The 13,675-nt window shown below is 41.5% G+C and overlaps 1 protein-coding gene across 5 annotated transcripts in view; it reads right to left on the reverse strand.

The window, feature by feature from the left end:
• Window positions 1-1,566: 1,566 nt before the first annotated feature.
• The window catches only part of LOC134455456 (transmembrane protease serine 9-like), a 61,181-nt gene continuing 49,072 nt past the window's right edge, over window positions 1,567-13,675 (reverse strand). For 2 of the 5 annotated variants that reach the window (XM_063206548.1, XM_063206512.1), the window contains 13 exons: window positions 10,082-10,288; window positions 9,693-9,770; window positions 8,554-8,760; window positions 6,148-6,332; window positions 5,879-5,940; window positions 5,534-5,676; window positions 4,884-5,293; window positions 3,901-3,965; window positions 3,475-3,677; window positions 3,249-3,364; window positions 2,467-2,531; window positions 2,207-2,349; window positions 1,567-1,906 (listed from right to left, as the gene is read on the reverse strand). In XM_063206548.1, coding sequence (XP_063062618.1) covers window positions 1,809-1,906; window positions 2,207-2,349; window positions 2,467-2,531; window positions 3,249-3,364; window positions 3,475-3,677; window positions 3,901-3,965; window positions 4,884-5,293; window positions 5,534-5,676; window positions 5,879-5,940; window positions 6,148-6,332; window positions 8,554-8,760; window positions 9,693-9,770; window positions 10,082-10,288 — 1,982 coding nt within the window. In that variant the 3' untranslated portion in view covers window positions 1,567-1,808. The remainder of the gene's footprint in view (window positions 1,907-2,206; window positions 2,350-2,466; window positions 2,532-3,248; window positions 3,365-3,474; window positions 3,678-3,900; window positions 3,966-4,883; window positions 5,294-5,533; window positions 5,677-5,878; window positions 5,941-6,147; window positions 6,333-8,553; window positions 8,761-9,692; window positions 9,771-10,081; window positions 10,289-13,675) is intronic. The other 3 variants (XM_063206522.1, XM_063206539.1, XM_063206531.1) reach the window with 3 other exon arrangements.

Raw genomic sequence — 13,675 nt, forward strand, 5'->3', positions numbered from 1 at the left:
GCAGGCAGACAGACAAGCAACTGAAGTGTTGTGACAGTTCAGGTTTATATACAGGTGCATGAGTACCATGTGACCAGAGTGATCAGGCATTTGATCAGGCAGGTGAAGGCAGTAATTGAATAATGGCTTACAGTTAGTAGCCTACTCAGGTGAATCCAGCTAAGGATTGACAGATTTGTTAGCAATAGTGTTATAAGTTCTTATGTTTCAGTAATTCACTCTCTCTTCACTTTAAAGGTGCACCGTGCAATATTTAAATGTGTAATGTGTCAAATTTATTTCCAGAATTCATGCTGCCCATTAAGAAATGTAATTATTTTCATCAATACTTACCACCACTATCAAATTGTAAGTATTCATTATGACTGGGAAAATGGCACATTTCATACATGAAAAGCGGGATCTTCTCCATGGCTCCATTTTGAATTTCCAGAAATAGGCGTTTTTAGCTGCAAAGCGTACCATACTTAGGTCATACTAGTAAACTTTGGTTTATTATTTTTCAGTATTCATGAAAAGATCAAATTTGGCAATAGGCAGCACAGTTTCAATGTCCAGCATAGTTGCAATACCTACCCTGACCACTATGTTACACAGTGCACCTTGAAAAAAGACCATAGTCTAACTATCAAAAGGCATGAGTAATTTACTATTCATACTGTGCTGCATCAAGCACTTCCTAAGAATTGTAGTTTCCTTAGAAATTGTTTCATGCTTGATAACATCTGAGGATCTTTAACCAGTGAGAATGGGAGTATTGCATGGTGGTATTGCAACTTGATGGCGATCGCGTACAAGTGAATGTTGAATGGGTTTCAATGGCGCTGCCTAAAATAACTGGGCTGGTTCCACAACGGCTAATGATGCTGTTGTACAGTACTTACTGTTTATGCCAAACACCTGGCTGAAAGTAGTGTTTCCACCGTAGACTTCCAGGGCTGCTGCAGCTGTTACCATACTATATTAATTAATTATTTTGCAACAAACAAATATTAATGTTTTTGTTCATTCATACTCGTACTTTGGTTCCTTGTTAGCACAGTGTTTACAAGGCTTTTTAAGGACCGTTATTCTCAAGTATTACCCTGCTAAGTCACATGGTCAGGGGACTTCCTCTGTACCGCCACACTCAAACTGTTTGCAATCAGAAATTAATGCTGCTCTAAGTAATTTCTCTTTCTTTGCCTTCGTTTTTGACTAAAATGTTTATGACAGAACCTAATAACAGAATTCACCTTTCCACAGCCGCAGCCTTACCCCCAAACAGTAACTGAACAATCATAGCATTAGTAATGGTTACTAAGTTCGAGACCTCAGTCAAACATGCCATTTTGATGAATGGAAGTCTATGGGAGAGACCTTACTCGAAGATAAAATTAAACGGTGTGCCTATGGTGTCTGTGAAACCAACAACCGATATCCAAAAAGGCCTTGAGGGAGGTTAAATTGTATTCTTTCCCGAAACCCAGGGAGAGAAATACAGGCTGTGGATTAAGCAATGTGGATGACCACCAGCTAAATACCAGCTAAATGCCAGCAACAGAAGCTGTCACAATCACGTGGAATTTAAAAAAAACCTTTTTTATTGAACAATGAGTAACAAAGAAACACAAAGGACAAAAAAAACACAAAGAAAAAAAAACAAAAAAAAACCAAGAAAATACCACACAATTTCAATTGTCCCACATCATCCAGGAACTCTTGCTAAGTTGGCAGGCGTTTGTGGAACAGTGAATTCTTCATTTGTATCATTCTCTTTCCTCTGTGAGTAAGTCCTCACGTCATTGGACGCTTTGGTGAGTGGCGTTTCACAGAGCCAACCACTGCCCCTGTAGCAGGAGAGCCCCGCCCACCAGAGTCCAGGTGACGACACTGTTGACACTACAGGCCATGCCAGAGGAAACAGCTGATGGCAGAAGGGAAACAAAAACAAGGAAGTTAGCTATGGCTATGTATGCCAAATTATACACATTCGTAGCGCCCAATAAACAACCGCCATCAATCGTAAACCACACACCCTCTACAGGATTTACAGCAAGGAGGTCTGGATGGAAAAAGTTTGAGAACCACTGGACTGGACTAATAGAATGCTTGGAAGTACAAGACAAAAATAAAACTCCATTATTCAACTTAAGTGGAGGTGTAAAATGACCTTGTTTGCAGACATGGTACGATATCGATTTAACAGTTAGTTAAAATGTCTCACCTATGCTGTTGAGTGAGGTGATGGTGAAAGTGAGGTTTCCACTTTGGGCTGCTCTCAACATGGTGTCGTATATCTCCGTGGTGTTGGGAAGAGTGCCGTCAGCCGTGAATGTCAGATCCGTATTATGGATGATCGAGCCTTGGCTGAGAGATTAGACAAGGAGAACACAAATTCCGAAAACACAGGCAGTCAAAACCATGCAAATGATTAATAATGCTTCTCAATGTTTCACATGATTATGAAAGAATTGTGATATCAACCTGAAGTTCCTGGCAGTCAGACTTATGAACAATCCTGAGAAATCCTGGAAGAAGAACGGCTCAAGCTGGAAAGAAAAAAATGTTTGCCATTAGCATAGGGTTCACATTAATGAAATAGAACAGAGTAGCCATCCTTAATTGTCGTTACACAGACTACAAAGAGGTTTAACCCAGTAAGACATGGCCCCTGCCATAAATTAGCTGTTACCAGAATGGCATTGTCCTAGTCTTAAAGTATAAACAAAGGTCCTATGTATTGTCTCAGTGGTGTAATACTATGGTAGTAAAGTTTTTTTCAGTGACTATTGCAATGTGCCACTGGTTGAACAGCACACAAGGCACTAAACTACTGTGTTCAAGAAAACTACAAAACTAGTAGAACTACTGCTATGATTTTGTGTAGTAAGTATAAATGTATACAGTAGTACAATAAAGGTATGTATGAATCCAAGATTCGATTTCCGATTCAGTTGGATTCTGCCTTGTTGACGGGGTTCCGTTTGGGCTTAGAGCGCAAACCATACCGAATCCTACCGCATATGTAAGAACGTGGTGATCATGTTCTCAATGTTTAAGAGAAGCTATTGAGCATGTTTTACATTGTAAAATAAAAAATATATATATGTCTATATAAGTGTCTCTATATTACTGTGCTCTCCACACTGTGCAATGGTTTTCACTGCATTACAATGTGATGATCAGAATAGGATTAGGTATTCAGGATCAGGTATTCATCCCTACCACCAAATTATCACATGCACAGTACCGTATACTTTGCCTACCTCTTTTTTGATGAGCATGGCTCTATTCTGATACGCCGTGGAGCTGGAGTCGGACAGGTCAGCTGTAAACATCTCATTGGTTTTGAACTGGACGTTAGGGCTGGACCTCGGAGCACCTGGAGGTATGAGAACATACACATTATTAGACCTAGAGTCCACGGTGTGTGCGTGTGTCTGTGTTTTCTGAGTGTTTGAGTGTGTGTGTGTGTGTGTGTGTGATCCTCACTTGTGACGGTGACAGAGCTGGTATCCATATTCAGGCTGATGTTAGCGCTAGGGTTGCTGACGGCCTCCACCAGGGTGTCTGCTATGTCGGTACTCTCAGGAAGAGGCTCGGTTGACCCCTCATTGAAGACCAGTTCCACATCCGTCTCCACGTCGTCAGTCCTGGTAGCTGAGCGAGTGCTCCTCCTGCCCGCCTTTTTCTGCCTGGGGAACACACACACAGAAGTTTGGTTTATTACAGGTTACACACAAGCACACAGACATATATATACACACACACACGCACGCACGCACACTCACACAAACACACACACACACGCGCGCGCACACACACAAACACACGCACGTACACACACACACACATGCACGCACGCTCACACCCACCCACGCATGCACGCACGCACGCACACTCAACACTAAGGCCTACCTGAAGCCTTTGACAATTGTCCTCTCAAATCGTTCTCCATATTTGTTCTTGTAGATATTGTCAAACTGCAGAGAAATGAGCAAGTGCAGTTATTACTTATGAATACCCATTTCATCACAATCATTTGCTTGGCTCGTGCATTTCCATTTAATTTCACCCTCTGTGCAGGAGCCAGGTAGCACAATCATTACAATAAAAACAACATCATAATAATAAAAACAAAGACTGTATGACTGTATGACTGTATGACTGTATAACACTTCACTTGACACCCCCTTCATAAGACTGACATGATGTCATAGCTATGACATAACACTTGTCATAAACCTGAATTGATGTTTATGGCAAGTGTTATGTCATAGTTACGACAAAGTCATTTCAGTCTTATGAAGGGGGTGTCAATTAAAGTGTTTCATATCACAATTAAAGGTCCACTGTGCAATAGTTTTTGTAGTTTATTTCCAGAATTCATGCTTCCCATTCACCTTGAGTTAAATAATAGGCTTTTACCGTTCTCCTGTACTTCCAACCGTTTTTAGTTATGGCGGTGCACATTTTACCTCCAAGCTAACAGTTGACATTGAGTCCTAGTTAGCCGCGAGCTGGTCTCATAGGACTCAATGTTAACTGCTAGCATGGGGGTAAAATTTGCACTGCCATACCCAGAGAACGGTTGAAAGTACAGGAGAACGGTAGAACTCTATTATTTAACTCAAGGGCAGGTGTAAAATAAGATTATTTCCAAAAATGGGACAGTATCATATAATAATAATATAATAATTATTATTATTAAATATTATTATTATTATTATTATTATTATTATTATTAATAATAATAATAATCATAATCATAATAATAATAATAATAATAATAGAAGTAGTAGTAGTAGTAGTAGTAGTGGTAGTAGTAATAATTATTATGATTATTGTTGTTGATAATATTATAGTAATTACTGATTCTATTATTACAGAGTAAAACTCACCACTGCTGCGACCTCCTCAGCCTGCTTCTTGAACTCTGAACTCTGGGGGTTGCTAAGCTCCTCGGTGAAGACAATGGCAATGACAATCTGCATAGCAACCGTGGGCTTGGGGACCTGCGTGGTGGTGGGGGCGGCAGTGGTGGTGGTGGTAGTCGTGGTGGTTGGAGCCGTAGTGGTGGTGGTGGTAGTCGTGGTGGTTGGAGCCGTAGTGGTGGTGGTGGTTGGAGCCGTAGTGGTGGTGGTGGTGGTTGGTGCTGTAGTGGTAGTGGTGGTGGTGGTTGTGGTAGTCGTGGTGGTGGTAGTTGGAGTTGTAGTAGTGGTGGTTGGAGTTGTAGTTGTAGTGGTTGGAGTCGTAGTAGTGGTTGAAGTTGCAGTGGTTGTCGTGGCAGCGGCAGTAGTGATTGTGGTAGCTGAGGAATTGTGATAATGGTACAATTTACAGCAATAAATTCGAAATAACGTCGGTATGTGTTGTGTAGCTCCCTCAGGGTCCATACACACATGCAGGACACACACACACACATATACAGACATACACCAATAATACCATGCCTTGTGTGTGTGTGCGTGTGTGTTCACTTCAAGAGCAGCAAATGATTTTGAGACGGATGGATGTGGGTGTTTTCTTTGCTCGATGTTGATTTTCTTACCTGTGGTCACCTGGAAGGAGGTGATGTTGAGGATTATATCACCATTAGCAATAGAGGAGTTGAGAGTAGTGGTGATGCTGTCTGAAGTTGGGGCTGAAGAGGAGCTGAAGGCCAGAGTGGTTTCAGCGATTACAGACCCAGACCTATGGATGCAAACACAGAGGAAAGGGAGGAAACATACAGAGATTATTACTATTGTTATTGTTATTATCACTAATGGAGGACTGGACAGTGGATGTGATGCTGTCTGTAGAGGGAGCTGATGAGGGTCTGAAAACCACAGTGGTGTCAGCTATGATGGAGCCAGAACTGAGGACGCAAATGCAGACAGGGGGAGGTATTTACCTGAAGCTGTTGACAGTTAAACCCGTAAAGGTGGGGTAGGCTGCTCGAAGACCAGGCTCCATCTGTAGTAAAATACACCATATATATGGTGTTTAATATTGTAGATGACATGAACACACACACATACACACACGCACGCACACACACATATTCTTCACTCAAAATCATGTAACTCCCAGCAGGCTCTGTGTATGTATAGTATGTGTGTGTGTGTATGTGTATATGTGTGTATGCGTGCGTGCGTGCATTCTAAGTTTTTGTGATCTCACCTGTGTCTTGATGAGCTGCTCCAGCTCCTGATATGCCGTGGATGTTTGGTTGGCCAGATCATTGCTAAATTCCCGGTCAAGGGTCAGCCTCAAGCTAGCAGTGGACGAAGGTAATTGGGTGGCGGCTGCTGTTGTCACAGTTGATTGGCTAGTGGCTGTTGTCGAGACATTTGATTGGGTGGCTGCTGAGGAGGAAAGACCCAATCAGTCGACATATCACATTAAAAAGAGGCATGGAAGAGGCATTAGGAACTAGACCAGAGACTGTCTGTGCAGACAGTCTGTACAGAACACTTCAGAAAGCGTCCATAGGAATGAACAGGGGCAGTTTGTTATATCAATATGGCGCATGCTTGCACCTGGCTCGCAACAAGAGTCAATTGCTTGCTGAGCTGCGCTGTCATTTATCCACTCACCTCGCTGCCTCGACTTACCTGGGCTGCGTTTCCCAAAAACTCTCAAATAATACTTAAGCCTAAGTAGTACTTAAGTATGAGGGGCCGCCTAGGCAATATATCAGAAATAAGTCTCACATCATCACTTAAAGTCTATACACTATTTTACCTTGCAAATGCTCTTAGGGCAACCATTTTATTTGCATGCGCAAGAAAAAAATATTGTACGTAGACCTATAAAATTATTGTATGCATACACCTTTAGTGATATGATATATTGCTTAGGTGGCCCCTCATACTTAAGTACTACTTAGGCTTAAGTACTACTTAAGGGTTTTTGAGAAACGCAGCCCTGGTCAGACTAATCAGTGTTGCCAGATTTGTCTGCTCATATCCCGCCCAAACAAAAAGTTCTCAAAAACCGCCAAAATGTGCTAAATTCCACCCAATTTCAACAAATTGCATTGGTTTCTATGGGCACAAAACTGCTTAAAAAAATGCCAAATGGCCCATTTTTCCGTTTTTACCCGCAGACAGCCATCCCAAGTAGCCCAATTGGGTGGGCAACCGCCCAATCTGGCAACACTGTGACTAATCTGAAATTACGACCCAAATTGCGACCCTGAGGCGTAGCCAAGATGGCCGCCGAGTGAAAGGACTTATTCTAAATGACTTTGACTACACTCTAAGGGGGTTTTCAGGCTGACCAGAACCAGTTACGTTCGGCACTTAAGTGCCTATCTACTAACCGGCAAGGATTATCCTTGTCTTCATCAGGGTGTGCAGAGGAGGAGTCCCATAGGTGACCCACTTCTCAGTTCTGGGGCTCCTCCTCTGTACGCCATGATAAAGACCCAGTGTGGGTTGAAAACGGTTGGCGGCTTACTTCTGTAACAATGCCCCACATTAAATAAAGAGTTTTAATAAGAAGGATTTTTGATAATAATCCTTGTCGACCTGTGGAGTTGCCTGAAGTCTGCTCTAGTGCCACCACGATCTAAATGAAAGGAATTTAGTCTTCTTACTTCAAGAGCACCTACAGTTTGGAGATTACAAAATTGGAGAACAAGAGCGCTCAGAAAACCTTTTCCTTTTGTGCAATTTATTTCATGTTTTTATCTGCTTCGGAGGTTGAGATATTGAAAATGGGTTAAAATGGGTTAAGGAAGAAGTACAGGGTGCAGCCTAAGGGGCCACACCTGCCAGGGGGCCCCGACTGGCCAAAGGGGGAGAAAAATGAAAAGGCAAAATAAATGCAGAATTTTGACACAATGTGAAATTGAAAATTTGAAAATTATTGTCAAGTATTTTTAAATCTTGTTAATATTCCTCCACACAGATGGAAATCATGTTGTCCTCAATTACGAGCTCGCAATTATAATGCAGACTACAGTATGTCATTTTGTTGCAGAAGTTGCCTTCTGTGAGATGCCCTGGTGCGTAGTTTGGCGAAACACAGTCAGAAAGCGATAATCAGGTTAGCTGTCCAGGCGTTACAATACTGCATTCATACAGATGGTCATGACGTGCATTATTGAGCACAAATTTCAGGCGCACAGAAACATACACACACACACACACAAACACAGACAAACGCACAAACACATGAACACGCAGCGTGTGGTTGAAACAGCTGCAGTTGTAGGCTGTGGTGGAGCTGAAGATGGAGAAGCTGACAGAGAATACGTAGTAGTTTGCACTGCTGCAGAGACGGGCGTTTGCATTTCATTTCTATTGTAGTGGTTCCAAGGAGTGCACATGGAGCATGAGCAATCAGAACGGTGAGGATAATACATATTTGTTCTAAGCATTACTAAATGAAACATTACATGTACCATATGAATATAAAACCATTATGTTGATGTCACATAACAGTCATAAACAAATTGATTAAAATAAGTTGCATTTACTGTATGGTCTGTAATATTGTACCGAGACTGATGACATCACATGTTGATTGACAGGGAATGGATAATTGTGGTTATCACTGATATAACTATTTAATTCTTACCAGGTGATGTACAAGTTGAATTGTCACTACAGCACGTTGAATTGTAGTCATTACAGCATGTTGAATTGTAGTCACTGCAGCACGTTGGTTTGTAGTCACTACAGCAGTCCTTGGCTGTGAGGCAGAATTCATCACAGTAGCAGTAGCTGCGCCAGCAGCTGTCATTTCGACCAGGGCAACAGAGTGTAGTTGGAGAGGAACAGCTCCCTTACAAAGACATGAGATAAGACAAGCAAAGCAAAGCAAAGACATGAGATAAGACAAATGACTTACTATACAGATGATCACAAACTGCTTTCTGTAGTCCCCTAATCTCTTTTCTTATGGTAGAAACATATTTGCCTAAACAATACCAAGTAGTTTCCTTCTATTTCCTTCCCTACCCTTGCCTCGCTCTTGCCTCAGCTTTGTGAACTCCTCTACTTTGTCTGGGAGCATGTTGGCCTGCCCCACGATACTATACGATACGATTCGATTAGATTTTTTTCCAATTCCCAAATCCACTTCTATTATGTTACTGGGCAGGAGGCAGCGATTTGATTATTTTCGATACTTAAGAATGCCTCACGATACGATGCAATTCGATTCAATCATCAGACTATATTGCGATATATCGTTACATTTTGATTATTACTTTCACCCCTAATAAGGTGCTTGGGAAAATGAGTGAAGTAGAAGTACAGCACTAGCCTATGTCAACAAACTGACTTGAGTAGAAGTAGAAGTGGTCTTTGAACACAATACTTATGAGGAAGTACTTAAGTATTAAAAATGTCTGACACTTGGGTATTGTGAGTTTTTTTTTAAGAATTACTAAGCAACTGTTTTTGTACTCCAATAAAACATATTAGTAAAAATAATTAAGAAATTGTCAATCAAGTACTGCTACAAAATAAATTTACATGCAATTTGAATAAATCTGTCTGATGTCATTGATTTTATGCATCAGCGTAATTGGCCTTAATGTCTTCAGATTTGTCTTTACCAAGTTTAAACGAAGAACAAAAGACTGAGATTACTGATGAGAAGTGAGAAGCGCAATAAAAAAACTGCATTTTGTATATAACAATGAATTGAATATATTGCTTGTTGACAAAGTCAAAAGCTCCAAGCAGTTGCCCAATATTAAATGAACTGACCGGGCTGTGGGTCCGTGGTGTTGTGTTCTGCAGTTGTAGGCGGTGGCAGAGCCGTAGGAGACTGAGTAGTTTGCACTGCTGTGTAGACAAGTGTTTGCATTTAATTTCTATTGTATTGATTCCAAGAAGTAATCCGAATGGTGGAGATAATACATTTTTGTTCTAAACATTACTAAATGAAACATTACATGTACTATATGAACATAAAACCATTCTGTTGCTGTCACACAGCAGTCATAAACAAATTGATAAAAATAAGTTGCATTTACTGTATGGACTGTACCGAGACTAAAGAAGTCACATGTTGATTGACAGAGTAAAAATAATAGTGTATATCACTGATACAGTGACTTCCATGGACCTTAGATAAGCAAGTATTTAATTCTTACCGGGTGATGTACAAGTTGAATTGTCACTACAGCACGTTGAATTGTAGTCATTACAGCACGTTGAATTGTAGTCACTGCAGCACGTTGGTTTGTAGTCACTGCAGCAGTCCTTGACTGTGAGGCAGTATTCATCACAGTAGCAGTAGCTGCGCCTGCAGCTGTCATTTCGACCAGGGCAACAGAGTGTAGTTGGAGAGGAACAGCTCCCTTACAAATCACAAGCAAAGACATGAGATAAGACAAATGACTTGTTATACAGATGATCTCACACTGCTTTCTCTAGTCCCCTTATCTCTTTTGTTATGGTAGAAACATATTTTCCTAAACAATACCAAGTAGTTTCCTTCTATTTCCTTCCCTACCCTTGCCTCGCTCTGGCCCACCCAGGGGTGCATTTCTCAAAAGAGAAGTTGTTAGCCTGTTAGCAACTTAGGTATTTGCCATTGGGAAAATGCATTGAAAACAACAAAATAGCTAATGTAGTAAGCAACTTTGTTTTCGAGAAATGCACCCCAGTAGTGCCACTCAGCTTTGTGAACTCAACTACTTTGTCTGGGAGCATGTTGGCCTGATTATCGTCTGACGTAGAGCACAACAATTCATGTTTCCCAAACAGCATGGTTGACCTGCCTCCCTTGTTTTGCTGCTGGTTGATTGGTTCCTGACAAAGTGGGTGGAGTTCCCAAATTTTCGGGAGATCAGAAACGATATTTACATTGCTCTTGGCCTGACTAGAAGCAACGCCGAAGGTGTTGCGTCACTAGGAGGGCATGGCCTGGCTAGGAGCATGTAGCAGGATTCCATTTCTCCAGTCAAAAAATAATCAGAGCATTTATTGCTTCAATATCAACAAATTCCTTCAAAAATTGGTGGGGCGGAGTCTAACAGATGGTGTAGGGGTGATTATGGAGATGAGATTGATGGAATGTTGATGGTGGAGATGACACAGGGGTGGTTAATGGGTATGCGGTGGAACCTGGTCTATCTGGCGTAGACGCTGAGGAATTTACTGAAGTCTTTGTGAGGCCATATAGGGAGGGAAAGTGGAAAACAGCGATCCTAGCTGTTGCTCTTCCTAACCTCAGGGCGGTCCTATTGAAAATCCCATAGATGAGATCCCATAGATGCAAAACCAGAATCAGTAAAACGGACCAACATGCATATTATATGACAGCCACTACCTTAACTTCGTTGTCAGAACTCTCATTAATTTGATACAGAGGCTAGGAACGCTGCCAGCAGGGGGTGATGAGATTACTTTCCCTCTTCATATGTGTTGTTCATGTATGTTATGTAATGAGTAGTGCTGTAAAAATGATCGCGTTAACTCAACCCCTCTTTAACGGCGATAATTTTTTTAATGGTGAGATTAACTCTAGATGTGACCCTGTGAAGTTTTTTTCATAAACTGGCCGATCGCGGGTTGCAGCGATAGCTTAAATACAATTCCCAGCATGCCCTGTTACAGAAGACGCTAGCAGAGCCTCGTGCACCCCTGCTCCTCCCCCTCCCCCTTGTGTCTCTCCCTACTCGGTTGGCTTGCTTGCTTCGCTTCGAGAGCTTTTAGTCTGTGCATGCAGTGAGGTAGACAACACAAACGGAATCAGCCTGTAAATAAATGATTTTCAAAGCTCTCTATGCCTCGTTTTTGAAAGTTATGGACTAATATTTGTTGCAGTGTGCTGAAGGACCCGATTGGTTGAACAATAACTGTAGCTAGCTGCTAACACTGTTGATGCCTTTTATCTCTGCTGGCAGCTAACTAGTGTTATTTCTAAAACTAATTTTATAAACATTGCATAACTTTTAAACAGCCCCCAAATAGAGCTCCTAAGTGGGTGACGACGAGTTGTATGCGCGGATTCGCATTTTCACGGAAATCCGGTTTCCAGGAATATATGTTTTAACATTGGGCTAACAAAAATATAAGACAAACGTTGACAGCCGTCATTCACCTATCCCCGCATCCTTTCCTTGGTAACAAATGGAGCAGCACAACAACACGTGTGTATTTATCAACCTAAACATAACGATAATAAAGTAATGTTGGCTAATAATGTAAACCTTGGCTACTCGAGAATTTTTGGGAACTACATCTCACATTCTCGCGTGAGGTAATAGTCGCATTAGCAAACTTCTCCTCGATGGTAAGTTTTGAAAGTATACTACTAAACCAAGGCGATTGGAGTAATTGCAGTTATGGCCACATTTACGTTTTATCAAAAGAGTGTTACCAGGAGTGAAAAACAATCCGTATCAGAGCTTTGTTAGAAGTATTTCCAAAGTCTCGTACTAGAAAGGTTTGTGGCGGTTTGCCGTGGGTTACCATGGTCACGGCTTATGAAATCTCACTCCTGTCGTGTACCAGTTTTCCAGGTTAAGCAACATCGCATTTATGTCGGCGTTTGACACAAAAATGATCAATCATGTCAGCCCTACAGCCTATTTGTAATACCCTCGTCAGTTTGCGGGGGTTCGCTAATCGCGTGTTTGCACACACACCTTATTTGAGACGGTCGCTGGGAGCCGGAAAGTCCTTAAATGCTAACAAGAAATACTACAGTCTGCTATATGTTTCCGGGTGACTTCGGAGCTCTATTGTTAATGTTGAATCCTAAATCCATTGTAAGATCACAAACTAAATTTTAAGCAACTTCAAGAGTTATTATAGAGCTCGAAAGTGACGTCACTTCCCCCGATTTCATGGGACCTCAACAGCGTTTTTAGCCGAAAATCGTAGCATGTAATCCAATGGCGGTATTAAAATGATATTTCGATCCCCTTCGAGTTGTGCCACGAGCTCCATGTATGTTGTTTCTGATATTTTTGCTTAATTTTTCGTATGAACCCCCAAACTTTTTAGAAAGCTGTGTTTCTTCACATTTTTCATGCCGACGGCCTCGGAACAAAACATTGATACTTCTGCATGAATAATCTTTATCTAGCCTCTTAAACAGCATATTTGTAGCCCAGCGCATATCATGACTGAGATCAGAAGATATTTACTCTCTACCATGTTGTTAGATGGTCAGCTTAGGTCCCGTGAAACGCGGAACTAAGGGGCGGGACTTTCGAGCTCTATTGGCTGTTGCATATGATCAACATAGCATCAAATCGTGTGCCATTTTCTTGTTGACATAAAGGGATGTTGTTACAGCCCCTTCCTAGAACATCTGTGGGTTCTCTCCTTCCTGCATCCACTACACTTGTAACTTCTCATTATGAATGTCAGAGCTGTCATAAGTAGGTTAACGTTCTAGCTTTGTTTGAAAAGTGTCATCCCCAGGCTTATTGGTTTTCTCACTAAGAAATACATCTTTATGAATGTAGTGGGCTAGCCTGCATACAGGTTATCAGATCATGTCATTTAGCCTAAAAAAAAATACCAAGGAGACCAAGGCACAATCCCACCTCTCCAGGACAATGTAGCCCTGCCGTATGAGGCACATTTTCTCCCCTCCTGTCTCTGGAAACTAAATATCTGCTGTGTGTTTTGTGCATAGGCCAATTTATGATTTTTTTGGTTATTATTTTCTCCCCCTTATTTGTAATATCATATGCCATTAGGGTGTCTAACACTCATTGTTTTCAGAT

This window comes from Engraulis encrasicolus, chromosome 1, assembly GCF_034702125.1.
Source record: "Engraulis encrasicolus isolate BLACKSEA-1 chromosome 1, IST_EnEncr_1.0, whole genome shotgun sequence".
NCBI lineage: Eukaryota > Metazoa > Chordata > Actinopteri > Clupeiformes > Engraulidae > Engraulis > Engraulis encrasicolus.